Source organism: Sinohyriopsis cumingii, chromosome 17, assembly GCF_028554795.1.
Source record: "Sinohyriopsis cumingii isolate HCF-2022 chromosome 17, ASM2855479v2, whole genome shotgun sequence".
NCBI classification, from domain to species: Eukaryota; Metazoa; Mollusca; class Bivalvia; order Unionida; family Unionidae; genus Sinohyriopsis; species Sinohyriopsis cumingii.
Window position 1 is genome coordinate 63,517,365 of NC_142977.1, and position 27,967 is coordinate 63,545,331.

The window sequence follows — 27,967 nt, forward strand, 5'->3', positions numbered from 1 at the left end:
TTGTATTGCAAAATGAAAATTCATATTCCACTTTCTTTATCAAACATTTCATCTAAACATTCAGACGAATAACACTAATGTATTCTATATCGACTGTCAAAAATATAAACAGAAATAATATCTAATTTCTTCAGGTAATAATGAAGTATGATACCTGTGTACTTTATAGTGTGAAGTTCAAATATCACTGAGTCAAGCAGAATAAAGTGCATTGATGTATGCTTGATAGTGTGAAGTTTACATCGATTAAAGATTAAAGTGTCTTGCATTTTATACACGTGTTGACACACCATTGCAGCCAACATTTACTGATCCGATGGCAGGGTTCGAACATGCACTCGTCTGTTCACGAGTCTAACATGATAACTAATGAAGCGCTGCTCAAAGTTTGCAGGTGGACCCATATCATGTAAAGCAGCTAGAATGTCGCGTGTTTGATTGGAATCATAATCTGCCAGCTGCTTTGAACAATAGATACGTATATCATTTGTGACCTAGATTCGCTATTTTTCGCAATAAGATTTAAGCATGGCTAGGGAGGTAACATAATATTTGCGAATTAGCACTATATTTGTCGGACAAAGAGATCTATTATTCACATGACAATCTTCAATACATTAAATACCAGCCAATCAGATATGTTTTGTCTCCCTCAAATACAAAGTTTTATTTTTACTTATAGGCAAGTTACCTGAATAGGTGTGTGCGTGAGAGTTGGATTTTTAAGGTAGCTTTAACAGTTTTTGAGTCATGTTGCTACGATGTCTGCATTGTGGTAGATAATAGTGTTGTCTAGCACGGGGGTATTATTTCGCAGACATGTGTCACACTGTCCCATCCAGTCACATTATCCTGACACCAGGCCGACAAGTCTTAAAACTAACCTCTTAATGCTGAGTACCATTTATACAAGTAGTTGATATGACTCGGCAGAGTTTCGAACACACGACCTCCCTCATCCGAGGCGGATGATCTAACCACTTAGGCCACCGGAGCGGTCTACTTTGATATGAAAGGACATTATATTGGACTAGAATTTCTAATTATTCCAGATGTTGCAACACAAGAATGCACAGTAAGCTATTGCCTGTTGGAGTCAGCAACTTCTAATCCAACTATATGTATGTATGTATGTATGTATGTATGTATGTATGTATGTATGTATGTATGACATTTGAGTTCCTAACACAAATGCTACCGTGATGCCTGAAGGTCACCTTTGTCAGTTGCCATCCTTTCAGGGAAATGTAATATCAGCGAAAAGTGTAGCGATGTCAGCTGATATCAATATTACTATCTCTAAACGTTCCAAAGAAAAGCTGATATCAGTACTTCTACCTCTACACGTTACAAAGGACAGCTGATATCAGTACTTCTACCTCTACACGTTGCAAAAGACAGGAAGAGACTTATATAAAGTGTATTTTACCAAATCGAACCAGATGTAGTACCGGAAGCTATTCCTACATGTTCATGTTCAGAAACTAATTTGTTTTCTTAAATAGGTCTGAATGTAACATGTTCAGGCTGGCAGGGTAGATCATCGCAATTAAATGTCTGGCTCTTTACTCTATTTGTAAGATATGTCTATTTTATTTTCACAATTCATATTAATGGCTTTATACGCCAGATATTTAAAATATTTCGAATTTCGGTTCAATTATCCTCTTTGTGGTGACAGAAATATCATGAACTTATTTCAATAATAAAAATATTTCTCCAACATCTGATCGTGTATAAGCAAATATTAGTTCATACTTTTGTGATTTGTCAATAAACAGTGTATTTCTAACCCGAAAACACTAGTTGGCAAAAGTATGACTGCCATATGTATGAGTATAGGACACACGGTACTAATTATACGGAAGAACTGTGAACCAGTCTAGAAATGGGTGAAGAAATAATAGAGTATTTACGGGTTTGGTGGTCCATAATTGGTTAATAATGAAAATTAAAATGTTTAGTAAAAATATCTTTTGAGAGCTTATTCTATATGTAATTTTTTAAAAATATAGACAAATTTCTACTGACGCAATTTTAGCATTCTTACAGGCTTGACTCAGGAGTACTCAGTAATGAAAGTAGCACCTGACTCATTTGGTGCAGAATCAATAACATCTGTTTCATGCACATGTATGTAAATAAAATTCCCGGGTCATATAGTGTTATCCACACATAAACTTGCACCAAGGTTAGATGTGCATGGAGAATTATAGGTCTCATCATCAGCACCCAGAAATTTTAGGTTATTGAATTTTGAATATGATGGTGTTTCCATATTGGAGTTGAATTAGTGCCGTGTGTCCTGTAGTTGTAGCCTGGACCATCCATTTATACAAAGTGTGCGCCTCTGCTGTCTCGCGGTTCACTATCAAATTGATATCTGTATAAGCTTTGATTGATAGCTGCTATTCGCCAATCGACTTGGGAATCATACACATTGATACACTGTTCACTATTATCTTAGACAAGCTATGTCCTATTAGGTTGTCCAAAGAAACAAACTGATCGGTCGTTTTCTTTTGTATTTTGTTATTCATCAATGTAAACGTTTGTATGAGGCAGTGGGATTTCAGACTGGTAAAGAGATATAGTTATAATTTAAGTAACAGCGAGATTGCCGGAAGTTAACAGTTATTAGCTTCGTAATAAGGATATGAAAGATAAATGTTGAAAGAATAGCAAATGATGTAGACAGCTACAGGTTTATGGCCCAAGCACTGAAGATTCTATCGAAGAAAGTAAATGATATGTTCGTTAGAAGAATTAATCAATTAAAAAAATGTAACGTAAATATCTGATAAAAGAATTTTTATCACTACGAGTAAATATAGTTAAGACTCAACGGTGAAACTGTTCCACGCAATGTATTTCAGTTTTGCTCTTTTTTTTCCCCTAAGAAATAAACAAAACGAACCTCGACGAGAACAGTTTAAACTAGTACTATTTTATAGCTCTAATGAATAAACATCAGTAATACATTTTTAGTTGACCCGGATGACTGAACATATGTAGCATCCTTTTCTCCAACAGATATACCGTAATATATTCTTCATATGTATACTTTACTAGAATTCAGATTTTTTCCCTTCCGTTTTATCCTTCAAAAGATGACAATGTAATTGTAATGGACATAAGCATTGTTATCAAATCCTGACATGTGTACTTCATTCAGCATGTGTTTAACCCCGGATGTTAATAATAATAATAATAATAATAATAATAAATAATAATAATAATACAATTCTTTCTTTGTCTTATTATCCTCCAGTTTTTCTTCCTCTCTTTTATTATTATTTCTTACTCTCTATATCCTCTCTCTTTCTCCTACTCAACCTTCTCTCCTTCTGTCTTTATTTTCTTACTCCCTCTCTATTTCACACTCTCTACCACCCTCGCATATCCGCTTCACCGAGTGACTGCTATGTTGTGCTCTTTCTTCATTCTCCCTCCATCTTTCCCAGCTCTCCGTCTCCCCCTAATCTCGATCCATCTCTCCCTATTCTGTCTCTATATCTTTCTACTCTGTGTATCTCTCCTTCTCCTTCGCTCTCTCCCAACAATCTCACTCATTCTATTTTTCCATCTCTCTCTCTCTCTCTCTCTCTCTCTCTCTCTCTCGTTCTCTTCGTCCTTCCTCTCTTTGCTCCCACTACTCTTTCCTCTATCTGCACCGCCCTGGTATGCTTATTAGACCGGTCATAGCCAGACAAAATCTGATTACTGAATCTATTGAATTTTCGCATAAGTTTAAGGATCTACATATAAGAATCTTGGATCTCAGACTGCAGCCATTTAGTCGAGTTTCGTGAAGGATAAAAGCGAAGAGACCCTTCCTGTCAGTCCCTTTGTTGGCATATTTAATTTATGGATCCTTTCTTATTCTTCTGACAATCGTATGCTCATTATTCCCACTATGAAAAGAAAGTCATATGGACAGCGTTCTTTTTCATACCAAGGCCCAGCAACGTCGAATGAATTGCCCACTGAACTTAGACACAAAGACACAGTGATCACATTCAAGAGGGCTCTCAAAACTCACTTATTTTGGACTGCAAGAACAAACTTAAAGACTAATAATTTTTCCTACCTGAAGTATTCTCAGCATGTTTCTTATTTTTTAATGTTTTTCTAATTTCATGGTTTTTGCTTTTGTAATAATATTATTAAATGTTTTTTTAATCTTATAGGTGTTGTCTAATGTTGTAAAGCGCTTAGAGCTTCTAAAGATTAGGCGCTATACAAAGTCATAATAATAATAATAATTATTATTATTATTATTATTATTATTATTATTATTGTATATCAAATAGTTATACACAATGAAGTTAAGCAGCAAAGAACTAAACAATTCTATATTTTAACATCAAAATATTTGCTCCAGTGTGCTCCTGCTCACATATCTCTGTTATTGTATAAACAACAGTACAGTATTTAACCATATGGAACTAATTATTTTCTCATTTTGAAAAGACAATCGGGCATTTAATCATATTGTTTTTTATTTAATGGTCAATATAATTATCACCTGGTGCCATATTCTGGCATTAAAGAATATATAGCCCTATTTGATGCATTTATTTTTTCGATTTTCTTCATTGCATGTTATTTCATTTATATGTATATGTAATGTCTAGAAAACTTACGTTTATCCATTTTGGAATATCAAGATCTACAACATAGTACTTTCTGTTTTAAAAAAATCCCAGGTTTCCTCCACTCCCCCTTGAAAACACCCACCTCTCGAAATTGGTCCTTAATGATGCAATGTATGTTTTGTGAGATGAGCATTCGTGTGATACATACATATATATATATATATATATATATATATATATATATATATATATATATATATATATATATATATATATATATATATATGTGTGTGTGTGTGTGTGTGTGTCTGCGTGTGTGTTTGTATGTGTGTCGGTGTGTGTGCAGTTTCTGTTTTGAAAATGACTAGCCTGTTCATTGTACTTTTAGCTTTTAGCTGCATATTTGTCAGAATACGTTATTTTGTTATTGTACAACTCATCACACGTGAAATGGAGTTTCTTATACTTTTGCGAGTCATCCCTCCTATCTCCACATACAAAACGTAGCTGTGATGTATTCTGAGTCACCGACCGGAAACGTCGGGAAGCAGAAAAAGAAATAAATCGTGCTAAAAGTGGTCAGCTTAAACGTAGGCTTGGTAGATTCAGAGTCTTATGTTTCATGTTTAGGCTCTAGTAAACAGTAACGAAAGAAAGAGTGAAAACAACAAGTTTTGAAAAATTTAATAAACAATTTATTTCCCTCGAAAAACACTGTAAAAATGAAAACATAAGAACGTACGGTTTTAAGAATCAAATCCAAAAATGATCCAAGAATAATCCACGAATTAAATTTTAGAAGTCCTAGTAATGAAATGTTCACATGAAATTTGAGTTCGAGTCCCGACGAAAAGTCCAAAATGGGAGGCGATGACGTATACTGTAGTTAGTATTGTGCTGTTGCGTCTACAGTTCTTTGCTGGTCCACAAAAAATATTCCTGTGTTTGAATTTCCAAATAACATGTACAGAAATGTTTTTGTCTAAGAATTATGTAAGAGCACTTAAATATTTCCATAAAAAATCTTTTAGAATCCAAATAATTTGAATACGAATAAAACTGTAACTCCACAGTGTCACAAACTGACACTTTCCATGGTAAAGTAAAAGCCCAACGAATTAATTTCTCTATCGGGTGCTCTATAGACATCTGTATAAAACCTAAATACTGCGCAATTTCGGAAAACCCAGAAATGCGAAATGGAGGCTGTTTACATATAAAATCGCATACTCCCAGTATGAGTTTGATAAAAACCAAGCATTTTACTACGAGAATAAAATAAAAATAAAAAGTTGTTTACTTGTCTCAGTGATTTCTAAATCAAGGTCGGAAACTAGGTCAAAATAGAAACAGTGTTTCTATTTTTAGGTATTTATGAAAAGATTCAGGTCAAACTGAATTTTCTGGAAAATATCAAATTCATAGTAAACAAAATTACATTACATTGACATGTAATGAAATAAAAAATTAAAAAATTAAAACTTACAAGCCGACAATTAAATTAAATAAAATATCAATTAAATCAAATATTCATAAACAGATACATCCAAATATGCCACATTGTGTTACATTTATTCAGAAAGGCACTACGAAATATCTCTTACATAGGTTTACTAATGAGGAAAATAACCCTTGCCCTTTTCCCCACGTTACTGAGATACCAATAAATTCTTCTGTCGAGATACAGATCTAAGATATTTAGTCTTGTATATTTTCAAAAAATCGAATATTTTCTTTATTTGTCTGTACCCATTTCTTTATTTGGGTGTACCCAATTATTTATTAGCGAGCATCCATTCATTTATTTGGGTGTACCCATTTCCTTATTTAGGTGTACCCATTCATTTAATTGGGTGTACCCATTTCTTTATTCGGGTGTACCCATTTCTTTATTTGGGTGTACCCATTTTTTTGTTTGGTTTGGTGTACCCATTTATTTCTTTGGGTGTACCCATTTCTTTATTTGGGTGTACCCATTTTCTTTTTTTTGGTGTACTCATTTCTTTATTAGGGAGCAAGCATTTCTTTACTTTGGTGTACCCATTTTTTTGTTTGTTTGGTGTACCCATTTCTTTATTTGTGTGTACCCATTTCTTTATTTGGTGTACCCATTTATTTATTTGTGTGTACCCATTTCGAGCAGACAATACATGGGTGTCGTCTTGGTTCATATAATCTGAAGGAAAATGACTGAAGGTTGCTAGTACTACAGGTAGCACGTAATATGATACTGTAGGTTGGACATAATGCGGAATAAATGGATCGGTTGACCCATAGACCCCGCCAAGTGTGCGGGCCGCAACAGCAGTGATTTTTATATACATTATCTGCTAACTTAATTTTGTTATTATCTCTCTCTCTCTCTCTCTCTCTCTCTCTCTCTGTCTGTCTGTGTCTCTATCTCTCTCCGTATATATATAAATATAAATATATATATATATATATATATATATATATATATATATATATATATATATATATATATATATATATATATATATATATATACACATACATACGGAGAGAGAGAGAGAGAGAGAGAGAGAGATGGTGCTAATAAGTAATAAGAAGTGAATTTGTATATATAGACAAGGATTGTTATCCTATAGGCTAGACATTTTGTAACAAATTTCTCACTCTTTATAGATTGAAACCCTGGTCCACATATTTCGGCACCTGTCTCCTTGCCTGCACGCACCAAATCCGATATCACGAAAAGCAGCAATTATCTGCATTCAAATTTGATTGCACACATTGGTGCACATTTTATACACTTACCAGTATTTCTCTTGGGTGTGAGCCTCTTTTGGTGACATGTACATTATATTTCCGGAGCAAATCATATTTTTGGCGACTTGTAAATCCACCTAGAATAGCACAACCATCTGTTATGTGGCCATTTTGAATTTCGCGTTTGATATGGCTGTGACAAATTACCGGTATGTGTATAAAGTGTGCGCACGTTTATTCCAAAAAGATCTGCATGCATCATAATTGCACATTTTAATGAACAGGTCACATCAGACCCACATATCGTCCATCAGTATCAATACATATTTGTGGGGTTGATTTATCGGACTAATATATACCTTACTACCTTCACTTTTCAAATGAAAAACAAAACGTTTTTTGTGTGTTTTGTCACGTCTTCCTTTGATATTGCGGTATTATATATAATTATTTTGGGGGGACTCGAATTAACATTACATTTGTTGTTACACTAAAATAACGATTGTATTATGCTGCCAAAGACACAGTTATTCAAAAGCGTTGGTGAGCTTGTATGGCATCTTTTTAAAATTGAAATGAACTAAAGGTAAGGCGATGTGTACCGTTTACTCGCGAACCTGGGTTCGAATCTCCGTAGAGTACGAATTAAAAATCCTCTAACCTATATGATATTATTATTTGTATTAAATATTAATTCTGCCTACTTTTATGAAGCATTCTTCTATATAATCCAGGGATAGCACTTTCTGTTCTGTCTGGTGTGTATTTATATTTATCTATAATTAATAATATATACTTTGATCTCTAGTGGTTAGAGCGTCCGCCTCAGAAGAAGGAGGCCGTGGGTTGGATCTCCGGCCGAGTCATACCAAAGACTTACAAAAATTGTACTTACAGCTGCCTCGCTAGGCGCTCAGCATTAAGAGGTTAGTGTTAGGACTGGTCGGCCTGGTGTCAGGATAATGTGACTGGGTGGGACAACATGCTACATGTCTGCGGCATGATGCCCCAGTGCTAGACATCACTATAAACTGCCACACTGCAGAGATCGTAGCGATGTGACTGAAAAAAAGTTAAAGCTACGTTAAAAATCATGAAGCTACGTTAACAATCATGCGAGTGTGTCTGCTACACACGAGTATATATAACACCGATTGAATAACATCATGTTTTGGTGATGTGTGCTTAGTCGTGAGGGAAAATGGGCTCGTGTGTCCAGGCAAGGCGATGGGTGCCGTGTACCCACGAACCTGGGTTCGAATCTCCGTAGAGTACGAATTAAAAATTCTCTAACCTGTATGATAGTATTATTTGTATTATATCTAATTTATGACAGCTTCTAAAATTTTATGTCAATGACCGAGCCTCACAGAAACTTAATGCATTACTAAGATCATAACTATTTCTCATTGGTTGTTGACTACCGGCGAGCAATTATACAATGAAGGAAAATCTGTCTTTTGCTTCACTTATGAGGGCTTGAAGTTACGCAGAGGGTTGCCTGAATTTCCAGGCAGAACCAATGTAGTCTTGTATTATAATTTGAAGAGTTTGGTCACAATTTTCCGATTCAGTTTTAAGAACGAAATTTCAGAAAAGCAGAAGAACTGCTTGAATTGTGTGAGTACGATCTGAAATAATCTTTCAATCAGGTAGGAATGTTTCAGAAATGTTGTCAAAAATTTATTTCCATAGATATTTTGCTGATGCAACTTGATCCGCCATTTTCACGATAGCTCGTGACCCGGAACAAAAGTAATTAAGTGGGAGGAGTGTATTGTCCGGTTTAAAACTATCCGTTCCGGAACATGATCAGCATACCTTAAAGAATCTTGAATCGAAGTAGTTTGAACCAGTATACAGTATAACGTTAGCAACATGTCTGTGGTGACCTTTCCAGACGCTGGTGGAGATCACATAAGGTTAATGGAGGTTGACGGTGAACTGTATCCGAATGTTGGAGGTGTAGAACAAGCGAATGGGATTCGAGCTTCAGTTAATGCCAAAGCACGCCCGGATGACATTCTTCTCTGTAATTACCCAAAGTCTGGTATGTCTTTCATTCCTTCTAGATTTTTGTAATTGCCGACTTTTCTATATGGAAATAAAATGTAGATTTTGAGTTTGAACGCAATAAAGATCGGCGCAAGAAAAAAAAGCAAATGTAGGTCTCTTTGAAGCGTGACTGGTATTCTTCTAAAAATTTCAATATGATGGTGCGATACACGATGCAAAATGTCAATGTGTGAATGTTTTCTCACTGAATATATCTGTTATGACATGAGTTGTATCATAACCTTCTTCTCATATCTTGCTATGAGAAGGGATTACTCATACGTTAAGAAATGTCTTTGTTCATGTTCGGAGAGAGAGAGAGAGAGAGAGAGAGAGAGAGATATGATATTCTTTTATTCCTCCATTTTCTGAAGATTGTAAGACAAAAAAGAAATGCATTTAAATACGTAGAATCACAAAAATCACAAAAATAGTGGATTCGTTACTTATTGAATTATTTCCAATAGCAAACGAATAAATAAATTAAAATCATTACTATATATATATATATATATATATATATATATATATATATATATATATATATATATATATATATGTATGTATATGTATGAAAAATAGTTAGTTTCTTAATCGTTTTGCAATCCAGTACAAGTATTTCTTTCCTTATATTCTGTGTGAGTTCTCTATTGAATCGAATATATAATATCCTTCATCTTAATGAAATACTTGGTAGATAGTCTGGTCATATTTATCCATGTCTCAAATTCTAAACGTTCTGATATATCATTTAGACCACCAATTATTATAATCAGTAGAACATCATCGACCTGATCACATAAATCACGGTAAATCACTGGAGGCATATACGAAAATAGACTTTCCATCAAGTGGTTTCTGTCGTAATTCTTCGTAAGTCTGATACGCTATTTATACAGTTTTTAGTTTGCTCAGTGTTAGTGAGAACATGCCCTTTGAACTTTTCCATGGCGATCGTGTGTACCATCTGCGCAACGCATCCAATATTGATATATTAATAATTTGCATGTTCTGCAGCTTTCCTCCAAATCTAAATTGATGACATTTAGATACGAGCGAAATGTATTTTGTGCTGACGATTGTTGATTTTTAGTTACGAGCAAAATGTACTTTGTGCTGATAAATGTTGACATTTAGTTACGAGCGAAATGCATTGTATATTTTGTGCTGACAATTTGTTGATATTTCGTTACGAGCGAAATGTATTGTGTTATTGTATGGGTTTCTGCACTTGCTTGTAAAGTACGATCTTTATAAAATAGATACAGTTATATTTCACAGATATATAAATTTTATCTCCATATATTTTAGTGGAAAATTATTTTCAGTATAAATTAATGAAATATTACTTTTAATACAATTTAGAATAAATTTCAATCGTAATACTTTTACTTAAAGTTCTGTCCTATCTTTTACAAATTTCTTTGGAATATGCAATTTAGAAAGAAAGTGTTATATTTAAAATCTATGTGAAAGCTTTTTGGCATTATTTGTTTTGGGGCCTTTTGATGAGATAAAATTACAAAACTTACAATTATAATATTATAACTACCACGGGTAATAACAAGAAAACAGTTCAGACTTTCGTCATGTCACGTTTTGATGGAAACAGAAGAAAGAAAATAAAGGACTTTAAAACTCCAAACTAGTTCAAACACTAAAACCTCAATCCTGTTCAACACGTCGGCTCAGGATGTTTAACTACGGACACCGCGGAACCGGGTTGTTGTTAACGAGACCCAGATGGGTTTGCAAAAAATTAAATGAAGCTGGAGAGGGGCTGTGAAAAAGCAGATACACATTTATATTTGGACTAATACTTAGCGGGGAAGAAAATAAAAACGTTTGGGATCAAAGTGAGTTAGAAAACACTATCCGGCTCTGATAGGAAATTATTGAAATTTATAAAAAGTGCAGATGGAAATAGAGTCAAAATAGCATAAATTTAATAAGAGAAACGATGAATACAAATTTTATTGTTGGTGAAAGAAAACGGGAAATACAAGAGGAAAAAAGCAAGAGAGAGAGAGAGAGAGAGAGGGAGATGCTGATGCAAATGCGAAGTGAAACAGAAGCAAGCGAAATACCTTTCAAATTGAATGAATTAGATCTGGCGTTAGGAAGCCACACCCTCCCCTATTTGCATACAGGTTCAGGTTAAGATGTTTCCAAAAATGTTAGGTTAATACTCCCTATTAAAACATGAAGTAGATCAATACATTTCTCATTTTTAGAAAATTGCCAAAAAGTTGAAATGGGTAAGAGAGGAGTGGACTTTATTATTAAATGTACACATTTTTGCAAAGGTCTTATTGTCTACACTTCACAGCCGTTACCACAGTGTGCGAATTGTGATGCAGTTTGTAAAGGTCTCGTAGGCTAACTTAGGTTGGGGTGGGGTGCTTCCAGTGTTATCTTTAATTATTACAGAATACCCATCCTGGCTCGTTTTTGTTAGAAATTGAAGTAGTGATAGAGATGCAAAGCTCCGAGCCCCCAGTCAGCGATGCCGACATTTAAATTACTGAATACACAAAAGGTGATATTCAAATAAACAACAAATGTAATGTCATTCAATAACAGAGAGTCCTTCCTCAAATGAAATTAAATATTCAAAACCCTGTCACTCGTCTTTCACTTGACCAAGTGACGGCCTATTTCATCATCTGACTTAGTGTGATAGATTTTCCTCCTGTCCTGTACTTCTACTCATCTGCAGTATTTCTTGACTGGTACCCAGTACCCCTTCAGTCCAACAACCACGTCATTCACCTTCTACTTCCTCCACTTCTGTTATCTCCTTTTATTGTCTCCCAGAGACTCGGGACCAACTGTACCAGGGTATATTTCTTCTCTGTCTCCTACAGCTCCTCCGGTCCCTAAAAGCTTCCTGTCCTAAACTCCTTTGTAATTCCCAGAATAACAATATTTCCCGCAAATTTCGAATGACGTCGGAGTAGCTTATAACTTCCTTATGTAATTTCCGCAAGATGGTTTAGCGACTACTGACGTTTAGTTTCAAGACACTAGATTTAAACTTGCGATTCCAATGGTGACCACGCCTTGCTCAATTCCGAGTGGATGTCGATTCACCCATGGTCTACATAATTAGCAGACATTACCCTCTCCCCGGCGGTATGTCAAGGGTGGATTTACGACCCCACTTGATGTTCCTTTGAGCCCAACACCGGCAATTCATGCCACTTACCTGTGAATCGCACGCAGCCAAATAAGGCGCCAGTAACAAGTTCCTATGGCCATGTTATATCTAACTGGCTTCCCACCCCTCCTTTTGATGTCGGCTTACACTATCGTAACATAAGCCGGCCGGCCAGCTGTGTACACATCGCATTGACACTCACTGTTCACAAGGCTGACCCTCGCAACATTTATGAAGCGAATAATTAGCCTCAGGGTCTAGCATATACATGTTGAAATCTGGCTATTTGTTTTTTACTTATAACGCGACACAGTTAAGGAATGATCTGGAAGGGCTATGAATTGGTACCGAGGGATATCTGCTACGGTTTAGGAACTGTAGAAAGAAAACTTGACAGACCATTGATGAAGATGTAAGGGAGAAAGAAAAAAAAAACAATTATTTGACAGGTTGTAGTCTGCCAGGTTGATTAAGATTAAAAGAACTACAGAGTTCAAAAAAATGCGTCCATTGTGCCGTCAGGACCTACTAAGATGAGCAAAATTTCGAAACTGTAGAAAATGCTTTACCAGTTCATAATTATTCTTTGATTCACAAAGTTTTATGTCCCAAGAAGTCTCCCTCTCATCATTTATTTTTAGCAAAACAACATCTCAGTCTAATGCGAGTACTTCAAAGTCTCAATCTGGTACAACTTTTAGGAATCAAACTTCTATTAGGAATCAACTGCAATCATTATTCTACCTACGTGCACTTATTTAAAAAAAATGCATGTTATTTCTGATTACACTGATTGAACAATTAGCAACAGAACAAACACAGAACTATTCCAGATACACTTATTTCTAGCTGGTCAAGGTCGCGGTACTTAATAAAAGCAAACATTGGTTGGATGAAATAAACCCCAGTCGGACTTAGTTATGAAGAATTATGAACCGTTCATGTCGAAATCTTCGATTCCAAGTTTTAGTGATCATGTCAAGCTTTGCTCTATTAAAATACAAAGGGACAACATGAGCTTCTCTGAGTCAGGTACTATACCTTTATCTGAGAAATTTTTTCATCTTGCAAGTGGTATTTTTCCGGTAGTAGATTGTTGCCCTTGTTTGAGACGCAAAATAGGAAATTCGCAGACCCACAAGTTCATTACCTAAACGATCTTGCTGGAATTCCTAGTACACAGAAACATCGAAGGCCTGTGTTAAATGGAATTATTGATGTGGCTTTAAGATGGTAAGGGCGCTGTCCTTTATAATATAGAGCAGACTGATGTTTTTGACTATGCCGCCACCGCGCATAACTCCAAGGGGCTTACTATCAAAAACCAACGTAAGGAATGTTTTGTTTGCTGACTAATATTACGTCATTGTCAGCATCCCGCATTAAGTACATGTCTTAACCGGCAATGAAGGCTAATGTAAAGCGAACACCTAATGAGTAAAAATTTCTCAAGACTGTTCAGAAGAAAGATTGTTGGATACAGGCAGAACGATTATGCCCGTAATCATGTTGCATCCTGCGCAAACCTGCTCAAGATCGACGACGTGTTCCACCTTAAGGAACGTCAAAGCACTATGGCGCCTACAGCATCTTAATTATATATGTCTAAGACCCAAATGACATGCAATGTGGATCGCCTGGGCAACCGTCCAGTGACACTCAACGGGCAATGTGAGGTTATCCTGTTTGGATTGCAACTGCAAAAGAGGAACTTTGCCGGATTTTTGCTCAGCTCAGCTCAGCAACATTGTGGTTTGCATTTCAGCAGCATGCATGATGCCTGTACTCTCGATCCAGTGGTGGTTGTGTGTAAGGATCACTGCCAGCTTTCTGAGTGGGAGATATGCAAAACTTAGCCATGAGTGGTCTCATCGGCTGTTTGAAGTTGTATAGGCCCGTAAAGGTGAAAAAACGGGCACTTAAGTTATGCACCGTTGGTGCTAAGGAACACAAGACATCCAACCTTAATTAACGCGCTCTAGCCTGTATAGATTTATTGACCACACAGGTCGATGAAGCGACATTGTCCTTCCTTCCTTCTTCTCTGCGCCTATTGTTTTTGCACCCATGCATTTAAGGGCAGCCTTTCTCTTCCATACAGATTGGCCGTGTCAAAAACATAACCCAAACCACAGTATTACAAATGACATAAATACATGTTGCCAGTGAGCTGCATTATCTCACATTGTAGGGTCTACACAACAGCAAGCAGCAGTCGAGACCATTTAGTGCTATACTTTGCAATTTATCACTCAGAACGACACCTCGGCATATGGGTGACCAATCAGATGCTTGCTTAGAGCGCGGCAGAAACTTTCCAGAATGATGTGCGCACGGTCGACGTCAGCATTGTAATGTTCCAGAAATAAGAGCTGGAACATCAAACCCTTGCTAGCAATGTAGCAAAGCTCAGGAAGGTGAATCTGCTGTACATCCCGCTTTGTAAGCCACACCATACAATAATTTTGTGAGACTGTCGGTTTTCGCTAGCGATTAGATAGCTTCCACTTCCTTCCAGTAATCCTACGAGTTGTAATTGATTTCCGAATGCCTTGTATCCGTTGCCTTTTCTACGTTATGCAAACTATCAGCATGTAACAAGATGCCGCATTTGCCCGTCTATCTCCAGTCATTACACAAGTGCCGACTTTTGACGTATTGAAAAGTTCGTTCAGTAAACTGTACGTCCTGTTCCTTTTACTTGAAGTGATCGATACTCTGTTTTTGGCTCCAGGACTGTGGAATTTGTAGCTCTTGCATTGACTTGTTTTGACGAACGTTTTTCTCGTCGGACTCTATATTATCTGTAGGTGAGAAGACTTAGTTTGAGCCATACAATGCAAAGGTGGTGAAGAATGATGCAGCAGAGACCATTTATCAACCTATGAGTAATACATAGCTTAATTAGAATGTCGTGTGTCCAAAGGCTAGAACTGAGATGGTAAAGGTATTTGCTGTCTTTGTAGGCCGATTTGTTTCTTAATAAGAGTTTGGCAATGACTGTATGCTAATCCCCATTCTGGCGTAAGGATTCGTATACATCTTACACACTTCTAATTTATATATAAATGGCTGAACCTTGTTCTAATAGGGGTAGGTGGCGTTTGTTGTCAAATGGGACTTACATGAGGCGAGCCTCAAACGTCAGGCTGGCTTAGGGAACAACCTTGCAGTCGTGCAGCCATCGTCGCCTGTACGAAGTCTTTTGTTGTTGTTGTTGTAGAGTTTAACGCCATTTTTTAGTACAAGATAGGCTATAAATGGCGTCCAGTATAAATGGTAGAGGAAGAATCCGGGAAAACCCCCGAAAGAACAACTGACCCACAAGATGCTACTGGCAAGCTTTCCCACGTACCAACCTAGGCCGCGCCCGAGACTCGAAACCACGCAAAGAGAGGTGAAATGGCAGTGATCCGTAACAGTGAGCACTTTAGACCACTCGGCCACGCTTCTGTACTGGCTCTTTTATACATTTGGATATGGTTTACTGATTTTCTGACTCGAACAACTGTTATATCCCCGACAGAACTAAATAATATGACTTTGGCGGGTTTATGCGCAGAAAGAGCGTCTCAAAATGCTCCTGTCATAGTTTTTAATTCTTCTCCACGACGGCAGGCCTTTGTGATTGAGTTTTCGCTCATCTTGTCGTTAACTGAGTCTTTGTTTTGGCAGTAATTAGGATATCTACGAGGTTTGATTGTGGATGATACCCAAAACGGTATTGTACTTATATACTATGATCAACACATTGATTCCAGTAAGGCAGCTGCCAGAGACGAGCTTAGTAAGGTCCCTCTCCTTTACGGTGAAAGAAAGAAAAGCACAATCGTCGAGTATAAAACGTATGTTGGTGTCCTCTAACGCACATAGCAGGGCATTCTGCTAATGGTCTTTTGATGTCTACCAAAAGGGCTCCTAAGTGTATTTTTGTTTTTCACCACGAACCCACGGTCGTTCGTATGCCTTATTGAAAGGCATAGTTGGGCAGTTAATGACCCTTTAATACTGGTTAGAACAGTTCGCAGGCAAACACCCGTTTGCTACAGCGGCTGAGGCTGATGCAGCGTTTCTGTAAGTTATCAAAAATAAAAACTCGAAGAGCTGGAGGCTGGGTAACGATAAGGCTATTATTTGGCTGACAGAACCTGGCCATTTTGTATTCTGAGCTGTGCTTCTATGCCTTACATGGCTGCTGGCTGAGCTCTATTTTTAATTTTCAGCGTTATACCATTTTTTTTCCTGCTTTAATGCGTCTTTCTGACACGTGGGATGCTTTTAACGTATGTTGATCTTATATTAACAACATGAGCAAAATTGGTTTGGCAAAATCAACGTCGTTGTTTTGCAGTAGTTGGGCGTTGTTAATAGACACCCTCCACTTTATGTTAGGGCCTAATCCCACTGCTATTTTCCTGCCTACACAAGGAAATAGACCCCGTTTAGGATGCATTCAGTCGTCGAGGAAACCGGCACCTTGTCGATGAGACCATTCCAGTAGTACTGAGTATCATGTTAAAAACGCTTGTGTGGCGCCCAGGAAGAGCGTGAATATCGCTTTCATTCTTTTTTGTTTGCGTGTTCAGTTCAATGTTTCAGGTACTTCCTCTCTCTTACTGTCTGTCTGTCTCTGTCTCTGTCTGCCAGTCTTTTTCTTTGTTTGTTTGTTCGTTTGTTTGTTTGTTTGTTTCTTTCTTTCTTTCTCTCTCTCTTTCTCTCTCTCTCTCTCCTGCGATACAGCAGAGCATTCGGATGCTAGACAGGTCCTATTCACATAGTACTGTATATAGAACCAAAAAATTTAAGTATCAGCGCTTTGGTCGCGAACGTAGATAGATACAAAAATCGGTGAATGCACACCAAAAAGCAAAATATACTTTGATTTTCAAGCATTTCGTATAGTTGTCTGTGGTTCCGTAAACCATTTTTCCACAGCTTTCTTTAATTGGACGAAACATATAACAAACATTGGACCAGAACAAACTACACCTTGTACATAAACGTCGAGATCGGGCAAAGGTTTTATGGATCTGTTCTACTATAAATAAAGGCTTCGATCGGCACAATATTTCGCGACGTAAGTACTTGTGGAACTGCCTTCCCCACAAATTTGCTGATTCTAGCAGTTTTGTGCCTTATTGTTAAACCCTCTAGTTGGGCACGTGACTTGAGAATAGTCGACATGCTTTACTCATATATTCTGGGGATTGAATACAAAACAGGATGGTACAATATTTCGGCTGCGCTTGATAACAATATCTTTCAGGTGCTTTGGGTTTTAAGAATAGTGGCAGAAACTATTACCATTTCTAACTGGCATTGTAACATAAATGCACTTGAGAATGTCATTCCTATGATTGCGGTTTACAACGTAGCTACCGGTATGGTTGTCATAACTTCTTCGTCCCTTCCTAATCTGCTGTCAGGATCTAATGTTTTGTAGCCTGCAGGTAATGTGAATATATGAAGGCTGGTAATGTGAGTATGTGAAGGCAGGTAATGTGAATATGTGAAGGCATGCTTCATGAACGTTCTATATTCCATTTATATGAAAAGTATCAGCCAGTAAATATGCAAGACTGAACTACCACAGCTAAAATGAATCATTGGTTATCACTTCAGTGCAACCGGCAACACACCGTGCGTCTGTTTGACCATTCATCCTTATCGGCGTCGCTGCCAGTTCTTTTTTACTGTTGCCCAAGTTTGCACAGAGGCCAATACGTGTCCTTTTCACTCTCATTTTACGTTGACTTTGATCTAAATAATGCACGTGTTGATGCATAAACATTCTTCGATGTAGCTGTTTTTCGACTTGAAACGGCCTGTGATCCTGTTATAATTAACTTACAATTTGTGCTGTGTGATCAAGGATTTTAATAGTTTGCAATAAATATAGTATTTAGTGAACTCTCAGCTCCGCGATAATTTTATTAAGTCAAATGTATGATGTGTGCAGCTTAAGATTAAACTATTCTGCCTTGTATATTGGCGGCTGATCTTTGTCTATCAGAGAAAGTTCAATAAGATCAGCATTTCATTCGTTATATCGCAAGTATGACAGGAGCGATGACCTGTGATAATGAATGAACACAGTTATAAATCAGGTTTCGGTGGGCAAGCATTTTATTGAGTATATGCCCACACCAGGAGAAAGTGTAAGTTCTGATTTCACTACATATAGGAAACTCTGGATTTTGCAATCTAATTTCTGATACGTATGGAAATGAGCCATTCAGAGACACCACAAAATATAACGACATGTGGCCTGGTTGAGTTAAAAATAAAACCTTATTAGTTCATAATGAATATGATCACAGCACAGTTTGTGGTAGAGTTGCATGGGAGGGAACACAACAATTTATTTTCATACCTTTGTTAGCTGTCAACATAAACAAAGAATCTGGCAGAAGAGTTATTAGTGTTGACTGGACGATGTCTGCATTGAAAGCCAAATTGTAAAACTTCCGGTTTTTCAATCGCTTGCAAGAATTGCAAACCAGTCGCCTGTATTTGATGCGACCCATACGATAGAAGAAAACATATTGTTTATTTCGCCTAAAAGATACAAGCTAAGCTTTAAGTATGAGGTTACGACTCTTTGCTGCCATAACAGCGGGATTATGCACTGCATTACAGAAGTAACCTGGACTAAAACGGCTTTCACTATTATTTGTTTAGGTCGCTATGCAGAACGCAGCATATTTATAAAAAAAAATTACGTCGATGTTTCGCTGGTACCTTGTCACATTTTTTGCTGAATTAAACAAACAACGTTCGGGACTTTTGCTTACTCGTTTTAAGGACCTCCGCCGATGTAAACTAACAACGTAATGTCCAACCTCCTGTGATGAACAATTTGATGGGGGGGGGGGGGCCGGGCAAATCGCATTAGTTTCCCATTGGATCTCGTCGGTGGGAATAACCCCGCAGAAACCTCATCTTGCCCACATTGTAGACTGTTGCCATTTCACCCCACACCTCTCTAAAGAGTAAATCTTTAGAAATTTTCACTTCGTTTTCTTTTTGTGTTACTATGATAGAGTACATGTTCACAGGTCTGCCTGTAATCAAAATTGAAAAATGATGATCTTTTATGAACGAGTAAGGAATACATGAGAATGTAAATACTCTCGCATTATATGAAAACAATATGATATGCATTTTAACGAAAGCAATATACATATTGGCAGTATTGAAGCTAGATATGCCAATACCAAACAACGTGAGAGACGCACTGCAAACACATAATACATTTTCGAATCATACAAAAATAATACGTCAATGGAAAATCCTAGTTCTATATTATATTTTGCATATAATATGCAAGAGACGCGTTTTATGTACTGCTCACATCAGATCATTTTTCCTTCTGGGTGGAAATGGGAGGGGGTTATTTTAGATAGCTTATCTAAGAACGTTCGTACACAGGTTCGCCTGAAGGTGCTTAAAGAAAGAAAAGCTTGCATTAATGTACATGCATACTGATTATAATAAATGTATTTTGCATGTTGTGGAGCCATTTTAAAATGTTCTCCCAAATGCACACCGCACACATGCTGAAGTACATCGCGAACACTACCTGGACAAAGATGGTAATATAAGAGATGATGGACAGTTAGACAGGCCAATATAAGAATCATTGTTCAGCATGAAACAAACACCAACAGTCTCTATGAGATGTCTATGAGCCAGTCCTGAATAAAGCTTCAGCGACTTGTCAGGCATATTATGCATATTGAATCTAAAATAGGCTTAATAATTCAACAGGATATATAAATTACACATGGACCAATGGGTAGACTGACTCTCTCTCTCTCGCCAATAAGTGACGGATGAACAAATATTACAGTACGGCACTTTTCTGTAATTATAGGTTGCCATTGGATGTGGGAAGTGATCAGCATGATTCTACAAGGAAGCGCTACGACGATCACTGACTTAAAGGAAAACCACATGATTGAAATGATTCCTGCACATCATTTGGCAGCTATTCCATCGCCACGAGTTCTTAATACCCATATGAAATTCTTGCAGTTGCCTCGCGATATGATTGAGAAGCGGTGCAAAATTGTGTTGATTCTCCGAAATCCAAAAGACGTAGCGGTGTCGTTCTATCACCATCACAGTGGTATTGTCAATGTGTACCAATACGATGGAAAATGGGAAAACTACCTGTCTTTATTCAACAATGGCAAAGGTAAGGCACAACATGTTAGGTTTTTTTTGTGTTGTGTAGTAACGTGTTGCCCACATTTAGCATAATTAATCTCTTTATAATCTATGATCATCGAGAATTGGTCATGACCAGTTCTAAATAGAACTGACCCTTAGCTATGTCGGCATATGCTACAGCCTCATTCGATGATATTAAAGTTGGTCTCATTGAATAGAAATATGGAACTGTTGCATATCGACTTATTCCTTAACTCGCTTTGAGTTAAATATAAAAATTGTCCTTATGATGTAAAGACATCTCTCAATCAAGATAGAAGATACGATCACAGACAGTACAACATTAGTCGGGGACCGAGGGTGACCGAGCGGTCTGAAGCACTCGCCTTTACAGATCACTGACATCTCACCTCTGTCCCTGTGGACTCGAGTCTTGGCTCAGTATGCGGTTATGTGAGAAAACTTGCAGTAGCTACCGTGGGTCCAAGGTTTTTACTTGGCTTTCTTAGGTTCTTATTTTTCCAGCTATACTGGTGTATAGACTATCAGGAGCAATGAAATAAGAGAAACAAAATTCAATATTATATGTAACAAATAATTTGTCGTGCGCTCATTATAGACAATGTGCCCGGACAATATAAAATAACGCAATATTTATTTTGCACAATACAATATTTTGAGCACACAATATATATTTTATCAGCAGAATGTAGGGTGATGAGCACACCATAGTTTTCGTGTACACAATATAGTTTATTATTTTGAGGGTACGATAATGTATTTTGATCACTCAGATTAATGTTCCTTATTCCCTTGCCCCTGGATTGGGCACCGAAAAAACCTATTATTGTAACCGGAAATTGAAGATTAGATAATGACAGATTCTTTCAGGATAAATCTTAGCAGGTTCCGTTTATTAATTTTTTCGCATATTCAAATAGACAGTAAGGAGGACATTTTCAGATAAGAAAATCAAGAATATTTGTTGTCGAATATTTCTGCTAGACTTTCATGTGGCAAATTGTTGCAGTGGTTGGTTGATGTTGGGAAGCACAACGTCACATTTTCGACGCTTCTGTATGATTCATTAGTGTGCCTATTATAGACTACTTGACATGCTTTTAGCGTCAGTCCCATTACTTAAATTTTCTGAATGAAGCTTAAATGAAGTCTCAAGCTCAGGTGGTGAAATCCATATCTACCGAAGTCTACGTGAACTAGAATGTAGCCTCGTCTATCAGACAAGCCAAAAGCTTGTGTATCAATATATTTGAATCCGTTGAAGCATGCCATTGAGGGATTCTATATTAATTAACCATTTAGGATAATAATTTGTGAACAGCACCAAAACCGCTTCTAATCTATCATATGTGTTTTTGTTTCGAATACTGATATAATTAACCAATGCAATTTGCGATACACGAATTAGAACCCATAATCCCAGCAATGGATGAAAGCATAGAAACCTTAGAGAAAAACGAAAGTATACAATCCTTTTCATTCATATAGGTAATAATACTATATCATGACAATAATTTGAAGAAGAATTTATTACTCTTCTTATCTGTCCTCTTCATCCTGCTCCTTCACTTCGTTTCTTCTCATTCTTCGTCTTTTACTTCTGCCTTGTGTTTTTCATCTTGTTGTGGTTTTATTCTTGTTCCTCTTCTCGGTGTTGTTGTTATTATTATTGATCTTTTTCTTGGTCTTGTTCTTCTTGCACATTTACAATAAATATCTGCAAAGTGCGATGAAGGCTGATGGTTCATATTGTGGAATATATATATATATATATATATATATATATATATATATATATATATATATATATATATATATATATATATATATATATATATATATATATATATATATATTGCAAACGCTTTCGCATTAATTTCCTCACTACTTGCAGTAGACTGGGGTTCTTTCTACGATTATGTCCACGCCTGGGAAAAGGCAATTCATGACAACCCAACTCATCCTATCCACGTGCTCTACTATGAAGATATGAAAGCGGTATGTATAATCAAACGTTGTTATATCAAGGCTGATGAAATTTTCATTTCATCCACTTATCCAGGACTAGCTGTTGCAGAAAGTTCACTTATTACAGCTACCTTCTCATTTTTCCCAAAATAATAACATGCCGAAATTCAGTGAAATGTATGCACATCAATCAACATAAAAAACAGACGTATGTCACAAATGTATTTCCTAACAGGGCTTAAATTTGCACTTTTGGATTATCAAAATATATACACTTTATGTTGTTACAACACATTAGCATTCGCACTTACATCAGCAAGAATGAAAAGGAATTTAAAGGAATTCGGACTTTACTAACTTATCTGAAGACTTGATGAAATTATGGAACAAAGGTGTCTTGACTTAGGTCTGCTATTATAATTAACATCAGGTTGAATACCGTTCTTCAAGACTGCACTCGACATTTCCATAGCAATGTTTTATCTTTTTAATCGACGTATCATTCAGGCTGCGATAATGAGAGCTGTCTATTATATTCTTTTAATACCTTCATAATATTTTCTAAAATATCCTTTTCTAGTAGATTGTCAGACACTAATTTCAAAGATTTTCTGCACTTGCCGGTTCTGCACAGGCCTTAAGATATATATAGCTTTCCTAAGACTTGACTGGTTCAATCCTGAGCTGTTAGTTCTATTTCCATCTTGTGCCAGTTTGCCATATTGTTTGCAATAACTTTAAAACATATTTCAATGATTCAAGCCATGGATAATGATCAAACTAATATGGCTGAAAATGTCTTTGTCTCATTGGTGTCGTATCTGACATGTTTTGCTGTAACCTAGTCTAGCTAATGTCTCGTTGGAGATCTAGTTACCTCCGACTCAGTAACATAGTTACGTGTATATCTCTTCACTTTCACGTGAAAGGTTCTTTAAATATTCTGTATAGCATTTGTCGCATAAATAATCAAGTAAGCTCAACCTATCCACGTAGTAAATATGATCTCGTTTGCTACTTCTACTATTGTCACCAAATATCAGATTTTAGTTTAAATATAAACATGTTCAGCCCTTGAAATAAAACTAGTCAATAAGTTTCTAGCGGAATATTGCAAGTGGAAACATATCATGATTTAAATTAATTAAAAATGATTCAGTTCATAAATTATTAATTTATTAATTTAACTGCATTGACTCACTGAATTGAAATCAAAGCGTGATTCACTTGTATATGGGTTGAGTAAACACAAAAAAACCCCAAAGGCGTTTCAAACACTCATTGACCATACCGGATTTGTTTCATTTCAGGTGCTTTGACTGGTTGACAATTCAGTCATTTATCCCATTATGCGTTTAAGGGGTAGTAGAATGTGCACATATACGACAGCTATCAATTCACATTTATTGTAGTATTAGATAGGATCTGAATAAATACATGGAAATATATTCAAGGATTCAGAATGGCAGGGGACATGAAAGGAAGATATGGTTATTAAATCCTCAAAGATAGTGCTTGCCCGACTTTATAATAAAATATGAAATAAGCTCCTGTTCCAGACTACCATCCTGCAAGTTTTTCTTTTTCGACTCGAAAATGAATAGCCTGGCACGTCGGAATACGGGATTTGATTAGCCCTGCAAGTTGTTTAGCTATGGCATAATTTTTCCAATTGTTCTTACAATGATGTTGCTAGCATCGAAATGATTCTGCTGTTGTACGCTTGAGCTTGCGTTTAATGCTACAAGAATTCGAAATTCCCGCATACCCGGCAGCCCAAAGCCGGATAACATCGCGTTAGGTCCGCAATACTGAAAGGTTGGGTGTCCTGTAGACCACAAGTTTTACTTTGTGGCTGTCCTGATTTCTTTTTGTTTCGCTGGAAGATAAAGTAATCTTTATTCAATTCCCCTATGATATTTTAGATCACGCAGGAAACTTTTACTTGACAACATACATACCCAGATATGTTACTGGGTGAGAGCAATGAATCACCTCTTATTTAGTTCCGATTGGTGACGTTTGGCTTGAACTCACTGTGTGTTTTGGATCATGAAAAGCTTTCATGTGATCCTGATGACAAGTATATGTAGAGATGCTTTACGAATTGATAATGTTTAGGAAATAATAACTCCTCATCAAACTTACCAAGCAAAATAAAACTGATGAGAGGAGAAAAGTAAATAAAAGAGAGTATGACACAAATACACGTACAATTAATGTTTTAAAGATGGGGTGGGTGGAGGGAATATCATTGGACAACAGCAAGCAATATGCACATATACCGTAAGTCTTAAAGGGCCTTTTACACCACAGGGAATGTATTAGTTTGGATTCTGAAAAGTCTACCAAATTAGCATCAAAATATTATGTGCCGAGGAAAGGTATAAAAGTGCTTTGTATGATATACCCGGTAACCCATAAGCCTTAAGATTCATTCGGGAGTTCAACTATTAACAAACCTGAAAAGCAGTGACAAATTAAATAATGCAGCTAGTGACGCGTAGGAAGCTAAGATACATTCAAAAACTGAGAACTACAGCTTCTGTTACAACATTTAAATGAGGTTATAGCAGAACAAAAAGATGGAAAACGATTTGAGTTTGGTTTTGTTTTCTTTATCACAGTATGATTACATTTCCAAAATATATCAATCTATTAATGTTACAGTTACCATCCATTTCAAAATGTCGAAAAACATTTAAGAAAAATCATGGACCACAAAGGGTTGTGGCGGTCTATCTTCTTTTTAACTGTTACTGGTCCTGTTTGTAAGTTTTCCAGTTTATTTAGAACACTGGGTAAAGGATTTTAAGAATACTTCTCTGGTTAATTACATAAAATACAGAGGAGCAGTTGACTTGTCGGAAGGACCCCAAAATACCGTCTTTCCAAGGATTCGTTGCGGTGATTATGATGGGTATGACAGTTCTGCTCCTATATCCAGCAGCCGATATTATTTTATCTTGAGTTCTGTGTGTGTTCTGCTTTGTTTTAGGGGCTCACAGTAGCTTATGTGGCGTCAGCATTGTAATCCAAGGATCGCATCCTGTGTCGCTTGCATCGGTATATCTTTGGGGAAGGCACCCAGCTTCCACTTCTGCAGCAACAACAACCCACAAACAAATCTTTTCTACGTGACGTTTCGTTAACACACCTCTCTCCCTCTGTCTTTCTGTCTGTCTTTCTCTCTCTCTGCATTGCAAAATACAATGGTTTCTAAATAATGTTAATCTTCTCGATTAGGACAGTGTTACGGAAGTAAGGAAACTGACGAAATTCATGGGAGTTTCTCTCAGTGATGACTTAATAGAGGCCATAGCCGACAAATGTAGTTTTCATAATATGGTAAAAGACAAAATGGGCCTTGAGGACGAAAAATGGAGGAAAATTTGGAGGGACGAGAAACCGCGAATGTATCGTAAAGGTAACTATAGGTAGATAAGTTCTGAGGCAATGGCAATAATAATAGAAGACTGACAATATGGTCGTGTGAGATCTTTTTATATTTAGTCTTCATTAACGTTTCGTCCATATACATGATACTTATATACGAAAATCCGTGTATATTTACAATTTAAAACTTCGATATACAAAACCGTTTTGAATAAAAATTATAAGGGATATTAATCAATATTGATAAATTTAAAAAAGTTAGTATTTCTCGAAAATAAGTTCATTTATTCTGCATATTTTAAATATGGTGGATGTATACCTCAACTTAGTTGTGGTGAATACGCGTGTTTGTAGGTCTGTGAATGTCTGCTTCTTCATATAATTTACATTGATCACAGTATTCACCAATTTCAATCAGTGTTACATTAAGTAATAAAGTGTTACATTAAGTGACAGGTCCTAATAGCCTATTTTTTTCTATAAGCCATGCTTAATCTCTGCGATTGTGTGACCAGAGAGGTGAAGTTGCACAACAAGTAACATTCAGGTTGTTCGGACCTATTATGTTAGATAGGCAATATCGTTTACTAATTTATACATTCCTTTCAAAAATGTTCATCATTGTTCAATTAGTAGACTTTATATATATATATATATATATATATATATATATACAAGGTAAATATGACCATCACAAGTTTCTTTTGCAGAAAATTTTCAAATAGTTACTTCTTCATGTAATATAATTGAGAAAATGAACATTGTAATAAGTATTCATTTTATGCAAAATTGAAAACTCACGAGTTATTTTTTGGAGCTTTTCTACGATAAATTAAAATTGAAGGTTCTAAGAGAAACAGTTTTGTTTTTTCTTTGCAGGTGAGGTTGGAGATTGGAAGAATTGGTTCACAGTTGCACAAAATGAGGAGTTTGACAGAATATATGCAGAGAGAATGTCAAATTCAAAACTAAAATTCAGGTTTTCACTATAGTGACTTTGATTCTAATGACAGCTAATATGGGCTGATCGGCATATAGCTTCTCAGTTATGCAGAACTTATATACACAATTTATTCTTTTGTTTGACTATGAGACTGTATCTGTACGTACAATCATGATGGTGACGTAAACGCAGAAGTAATTATATACATGTCATTTCAGATACCAACCTCGCCCCTTTCCCCCAGTCCCAGTTTAAAAAAATACAATGTAAATCAATGTTTCTTAATCCGATATTTAACATTTCTTTGCCTTGTGTTCGGTGGGCAACAATACATTTTCTAACTGAACTTTCATCCGTTACCAATGATGAAAACAATTGCATACTCATTTAATTCTCCTGAAAAAAGAGTTGATTTCTGAGGAAAACTGATTCATTTGCTGAAATAATGATGAATTGTTCATCTATTTTCTATCAAAACTAAAAACGATATTGAAAAGTTCACAATTTTAAAGTTGCAGCGATATTTTTCATCGTTTCACATATGCCTCCCAATTTTGAAACAAACCCACATTATCTTAGGTATCGTTGGCCAACTAATGCAAAATTTCAATTTGAGTGAAAAAAGTGAGATATTTAATAAAATTTGGAACCGATAACGTTATAACCAACGGCTTTGGTGACAACAGCTGACGTCTGATTCATCCTCGACATGAGCAGTCATTTGAATTATGTTTATGTTGCAATTTGATTAAAACAATAACTTGCAAAACACGAGTATCAATTTATTTGCTCAAGGTTAAAACTTTCGAAATGTTCGTTTAATATTTGCTAATAATATTACAACAAGAGCAGTCACGTATACAACTAAGTTGCAGAAATCAACGGGTGGTTACAGTGACTTTTGGAGAGCAGTTAGAGCAC

The 27,967-nt window shown here is 36.4% G+C and overlaps 1 protein-coding gene across 1 annotated transcript; it reads left to right on the forward strand.

Annotated features, from left to right (window-relative positions):
* The first annotated feature begins 9,206 nt into the window (after positions 1-9,206).
* LOC149779098 (sulfotransferase 1A2-like) lies at positions 9,207-27,724 on the forward strand. The gene is made up of 5 exons (XM_089938561.1): positions 9,207-9,378; positions 20,420-20,743; positions 22,634-22,737; positions 25,954-26,134; positions 26,983-27,724. The coding sequence occupies exons 1-5, from the start codon at positions 9,207-9,209 to the stop codon at positions 27,093-27,095; spliced, it is 894 nt and encodes a 297-aa protein (XP_089794687.1). The 3' UTR covers positions 27,096-27,724.
* Positions 27,725-27,967: the final 243 nt, after the last annotated feature.

Coding starts and splice junctions, on each gene's coding strand:
- LOC149779098 (XM_089938561.1), top strand. CDS start 9,207: ATGTCTGTGGTGACCTTTCCAGACGCTGGTGGAGATCACATAAGGTTA. Junction 9,379..20,419: donor CTGTAATTACCCAAAGTCTG/GTATGTCTTTCA, acceptor CTGTAATTATAG/GTTGCCATTGGATGTGGGAA. Junction 26,135..26,982: donor ACCGCGAATGTATCGTAAAG/GTAACTATAGGT, acceptor TTTTCTTTGCAG/GTGAGGTTGGAGATTGGAAG.